The sequence below is a fragment of the Mandrillus leucophaeus genome, unplaced genomic scaffold, assembly GCF_000951045.1.
Source record: "Mandrillus leucophaeus isolate KB7577 unplaced genomic scaffold, Mleu.le_1.0 Scaffold2043, whole genome shotgun sequence".
Taxonomy (NCBI): Eukaryota; Metazoa; Chordata; class Mammalia; order Primates; family Cercopithecidae; genus Mandrillus; species Mandrillus leucophaeus.
Genome location: NW_012102081.1, coordinates 31,665 through 37,460, shown reverse-complemented (window position 1 = coordinate 37,460; position 5,796 = coordinate 31,665). Strand labels below are relative to the sequence as shown.

The following is a 5,796-nucleotide window of genomic DNA, read 5'->3' as shown; positions in this document are numbered from 1 at the left end:
CCTGAAGAATAAAAATTAATCCCTATGTCACTTACTATATATATCTAGGAAATACTACTACTGCTTACTTGTTTCTAGGAATGGACCATAAGAACTGACTCTGAAATACCATGAGGGCACCCTCTTAATGAAGCACCATTATCTTAGTTCTTAAACTTTATCTAAAGCACAATTATTTCTGATTGAGACTTTTCCCATGGTCTACTTAGTTTCTGTTATTCAAAAATGGAGAAAATCTAATGGAAAATTAACAGCTTCCAGGAAGAGATAAATTGCAATTATAAAATAGTTCAGTGATCGCAAAGATATATCCCTGAAGACTAAATACAATTTACATCTTGTTACTACTATTATGTCAAAGCATTAATGACTACTTTAATCAACATTTATCTTTTACTCTTCCTACAGAGCATTTAAATATTAACATGTTCTAAATGTTTATGATTATGGCAGTATCAGGATGGCCTGCTCTTCTTTATTTGATCAATGGAAAGTAACAGCCTGAAACACTTACCACAGCTTTTAACGTAAGTGTCCATGACCTCAGCACTAATCCCATTTGGCCCATTCTCACTTGGTGCATATTTTCTAAAAAAGTTCTGAAAAGACAAACAAACAAATTAGGTGTTTTGAAACTATAAATAATGACCAACAAGTGTCTAGTATAAAGCTTAATCAAAATACAGTATGAGAAACGCTGACTGAACAAAAGAATTTTAAGAGTACAATAAATACACTAGAGTTTCCACTAGGGGAAACTGTGTATAATGCACCCCTCCCCCGCCCAACCCCAGATTACCAATTGCACCTATTCTTTTACATTTAGAGGCAAAAAACAAACAAACAAAAAAACACCACAGACCATATTATCTGAAAATACAATTAACATACTATTAGAAAATGAGTTTATCCTGGCCAGAGGCAGTGGCTCACGCCTGTAATCCCAGCACTTTGGGAGGCCAAGGCGGGCAGATCACAAGGTCGAGAGATTGAGACCATCCTGGCCAACACGGTGAAACCCAGTCTCTACTAAAAATAAAAAAAAATCAGCGTGGTGGTGGGCACCTGTAGTCCCAGCTACTTGAGAGGCTGAGGCAGGAGAACTGTTTGAACCCGGGAGGTACAGGCTGCAGTGAGCCGAGATCATGCCACTGCACTCCAGCAAGGAGACAGAGCGAGACTCAAAAAAAAAAAAAAAAGTTTATCCTATGTTTTCACCTATTTTGAATACCCTGTATTCCGACAAAGGATTTGCATCTGGAATATATTTAAAAAATTCCTGTAAATCTATACAAAAAATATAAACAACACAACAGGAACATGGGCCATAGGAAGATGCAAACATGCACTTCATGGAAGAAACAAATGGCCTATACATAAATTTTCATATGTTCAACCTTACACATAATCAGGAAAATGCAATCAAACCAAAATGAGATACGAAGAATTTGAAGTTTGGCAACACTACGATTTTGGCGAAGATGTGTAGCAAGGAGAAACACAAGGAGAAAAACAGTTTCAGAAAACAACTTTTAATTACTGAAAAACAACTTCTAACTATCAAGTAAAGCCGAATGTGATCTATGATCCAGGTAAATGACTTACACAGATCAGATGTGCAGCCAGAGTCAGTATACAAACTGTCACCGTTTTCATTTTATAAAATCATAATTACTCAAAACAACATAAGTAATCAAAAACTTTATGAAACAACGTTGGCAATTAGGACCCATGCTAAAAACTTTAAGTACACTTCATGTCCTCTTCAGAACAATCCTAAGAGTAATATGGGTTATTACGGAAATTTTACAGATGCAAAAACTGTGTCTTGAAGGGTATGTTAAAGGGGTCCCCAGGACCACTGACAGGTTTGACTTGCTAGAAGGTCTTACAGACTAAACATGTAGTTGTATCACGACTAAGATTTGTTACAGAGAAAGGATACACAGTAGAATCAACATGGAAAACACACACAGAAAAAATCTGGAGAAATTCATACACAGGCATCCTAGCCCTCTCTGTCCTGTGAAGAGACACAGTGAGCTTCTTTTCCAATAGCCAAAAATAAAAAATAAAAAGCAGTAACATGAGTGCAATGTTTCTGATAAGGGAAGCCCATCAGACTTAGAACCCAAGGTTTTAACGGGAACTGGTCACCCAGGCAACCTCTGTCAAGCAACTATAAAGTTCCAGACTCCCAGAAGGAAAGCAGGTTGTTTAGTATAAAGCATATTATTTGAACAATCTAGGCACAGTGAACCACCCTTATCCATTAGGAAGCAAAGGCAACACGCTGAAAGCCAGTGACCAATCTCCTGGCAAGCAGGCCTTTCCAAAGATAGCAACCTTAGGGCTACCATGTTAACTCTTCTCTGCAGAAAGAGTTAACCAGTTCACTCAAGGTTACAGAGCTGGAAAGTAACATGGGTGGAATTCAATCCCAGGCAGTTTGATGTTATAAGCCTGAGCTTTTAACCACTGCACATGACTGTACCCCAAAATCAAAGAACAGAATTAGCACTTGCTTTGCAAAAGAATCGGAGTAATACTTTTCTACAAATCTGACTCCCATACTGAATAAATGGAACAATTAAATAGGGAAAGACAAAAACACGTTGTATCAAATATCTTCTGCCAAGTCCTTCTATGTTGTTTCTTTCATCTCGGGTGTGTCAATTTTTGTTTTAATTACATGCCTTTTTTTTACATAGGGAGGCAGGACAATTATATTTAAAAACAAAAATAAACCATTCAGATGTTACAAGAACTAATCCATGTATTTAAAGGGTAAAAAATAAAAAAAAAAAAATCCAAACATATTCATTACTTTGTCACAGGAACCACTGACCTTTTCTCATATTTAAAGGGGAGCAACAGGTTGCAGGGAGAGGACAGGGGTCTTAGATAATTGTACAAAAGACAGATGAGCAACAATATCATCGTGGTAGTGTTCTGAGTAACAAAAACTGGAAATAAAGTGTCATCAATTAATATCACATAAATTACAATGTTTCCATTCTTTGGAATATAATGCAAGTACAAACGTTAACCAATTTAGTTTGTTCACCAATTAACTCTGGTGTTTTTTTTTTTTTTGACACAGAGTCTCACTCTGTCACCCAAGCTGGAGTGCAATGATGTGATCTCAGCTCACTGCAGCCTCCACCTCCCAGGTTCAAGCAATTCTCCTGGCTCAGCCTCCCAAGTAGCTGGGACTACAGGTGTGTGCCACTGTGCCCAGCTGATTTTTGTGAGTTTAGTAGAGACGGGGTTTCACCATACTGGCCAGGCTGTGTTCACCAATTAATGCCTGATCCCTTGACACACAATGCATTGTTCAAGGAACTGAGTATCTGTAGGTAACAAATGGAAGAATCTTCAACTGCAAACATGCTTACTTCTGAATAAAGGAAGAAAAAAACTTGAAGAAAGAAAAATGATAAAAGGAGACTTTCATTTTTAACTCTATGTTATAAAGACTGAATTTTTTATGACAAGAATATATTCACGAATTGCATAATCTTTATTGATACCATACCTGAATGCTTCCCTCTGTATCAAGAACTTCAGCTACAGGAACTGACTGGATAAACTGCATGAAGCCTACACAGAAACGTATGCAATGCATTAAGCATAGCTACTGGTTAAGAAAGAAAAATAAAGGTTCTGCTAAGAATAATCTTCATCTGTGAATAAATGCATTCCATATCTGAACAACTTAAAAAGATCTATGTACACTATATTAAGTTTGTACTGGCATTTATGTCATACGACCTATAAGAAAACATTAAAAAAAAATTAAGCTGATTTAGTCTGTATGTTTCTCTAGGCTGATTTCTATTATAAAACATGAGGAACGAAAACTAATAGTAAGCTTCTTAAATCTAGCATCAAAAATTTCTTCTTTCTATAGATTTACAACATATACCAATTAAAATATTCCAAATTTAAAATCACCATAAGAAAACTAGAATTGTGGATTACAATCACCTAACCCTAAAAGCTGCATGTAAAACTGTATGTAATGGCTCCTTTGGTCTAATATTCCATCTTCTGACATTTCCTGGTAATGACAGATGTGTAAATCCCTTAAACTACCAAAAAAAACCAAAAGGGAAAGGGGACAGACAGTATGTAGGAGAAGGAGAAAAAGTCAGTCTGATAAATCTGAAGACAAAAGAAACATAAAACAATGGATATATTTACAAAATAAAAGTTGGATAAAGAAAACAATATTTCAGTATCATAAACTATCATGATCTGGTTCTGGTAAGCCTACAGGACAATAATTTGCATGCAAATTAGGACATTATATACCCCTGTAGAGTAAGAAATATCTCATTTATTCTTGCATCATAAATACAGAATAGTTGGCACTAATTCACTTAACAGATATTTATTGTTTCTTGACCATGTTGGAAGAAATCTGTCAAGTAAGTAAAAATAGATGCTTGATGCTGCCTACATGGATCTTAAAGCTTACAAGCTTCACTGGGGTAAATACTATGAATAAAGGGTACTATGAAAGGAAGTAGTGTAAGGACACCTAACTTACAGTAGGGATCGAAGGACATCTGACATTTGAGCCATGTTTTCAAGGATAATAAAGTTAGTAGGCCATGGAGATAAGAATGTTTGAGACAATGATCACAGTGTATGTGAAGGCCTTAGAGCACAATGCATTAGATAAAACAGAAGGTAGCCAGGATGGCTAAAGCCCAGGATGCCGGGGAAGAGTGGTAAAAAGAAGAGGCTTGAAAGATAGATATAGGGTGTGTCACACTATGCAAGCACTTAGAAGCTAGGTAAAGGTTTTTGGGGTCTTTGTCCCAAGAGAAAATGAAAGCTAATAAATGATTTTTTGCAGGATCGTAAAGATGCACATTTGCACTTTTTAAAAGATCATTCTGAGAAGAAACTGAGAAGAGTAATTAAGGCATCAAAAAGATTTGGGAGTGGCCAGCGGAAGGATAGGAAACCTAACGCATACATTTTGTTTCTCAGTAACTACTAGTATAAAGTAGGAAGGGTAGCAAGACTATGGAATTTACAGTAAGCATTAGGCAAGCATTCCTAGGGAATCTTCTACCAAACTTCCCGAGATTATTCATCTCAAAAAGACTCAGATGGTTTGTGCATGTGGATGTGTGTGTGTGTGTGTGTGTGTCTACAGGATTGTCAGGAATGTCTGAAATTTCCTGTTTCTCAGTAACTACATTAACCAGTAGTTAAATTAACCGGTAGTTACTGAGAAACAGGAAAGAAGGAAAGACAGAAGGGAGGCAGGCAGGAAGGTCCAACTTGTCTTCAGTGTTACAAGTGGAAATTATTTGTATCTCTAACATACTTAAAAATTTTCAATTTGAAAAAGTACACACGATGTACACTAAAGTAAAATAATGATGTAAAATATACTTACCATGTTTTGTACTGGTGGCTAACACCTTATAAGGTGTCAATTTCAAGTCCAGATTTTCTTTCCGTAACAGCTTTTAATCAAAAGGTAAAATATATTAACCAAATGTACAGACTGTTAAAAGACCTTTTGTGGGCAAATAGTATAGCAGTTTAATATAATACAGATTTAGGAAATTAACCTAAATTAAGTTTAAATTAGTTAATTTAGGCCCAGCACAGTAGCTCACGCCTCTAATCCCAGCACTTTGGGAGGCCAAGGCAGGTGGATCACCTGAGGTCAGGAGTTCAAGACCAGCCTGGTCAACATGGTGAAACTCCGTCTCTACTAAAAAATACAAAAAAAAAATAGCTGGGTGTGGTAGCGTATGCCTGTAGTCC

At 36.4% G+C, this 5,796-nt stretch overlaps 1 protein-coding gene across 1 annotated transcript in view; it reads right to left on the bottom strand.

The window, feature by feature from the left end:
* The window catches only part of LOC105539389 (phosphatidylinositol 3-kinase catalytic subunit type 3-like), a gene marked incomplete at its 5' end in the record, with an annotated part of 39,794 nt that overhangs the window by 11,718 nt on the left and 22,280 nt on the right, over positions 1 to 5,796 (bottom strand). The window contains 3 exons of the mRNA XM_011979636.1: positions 515 to 599; positions 3,539 to 3,603; positions 5,420 to 5,489. Coding sequence (XP_011835026.1) covers positions 515 to 599; positions 3,539 to 3,603; positions 5,420 to 5,489 — 220 coding nt within the window. The remainder of the gene's footprint in view (positions 1 to 514; positions 600 to 3,538; positions 3,604 to 5,419; positions 5,490 to 5,796) is intronic.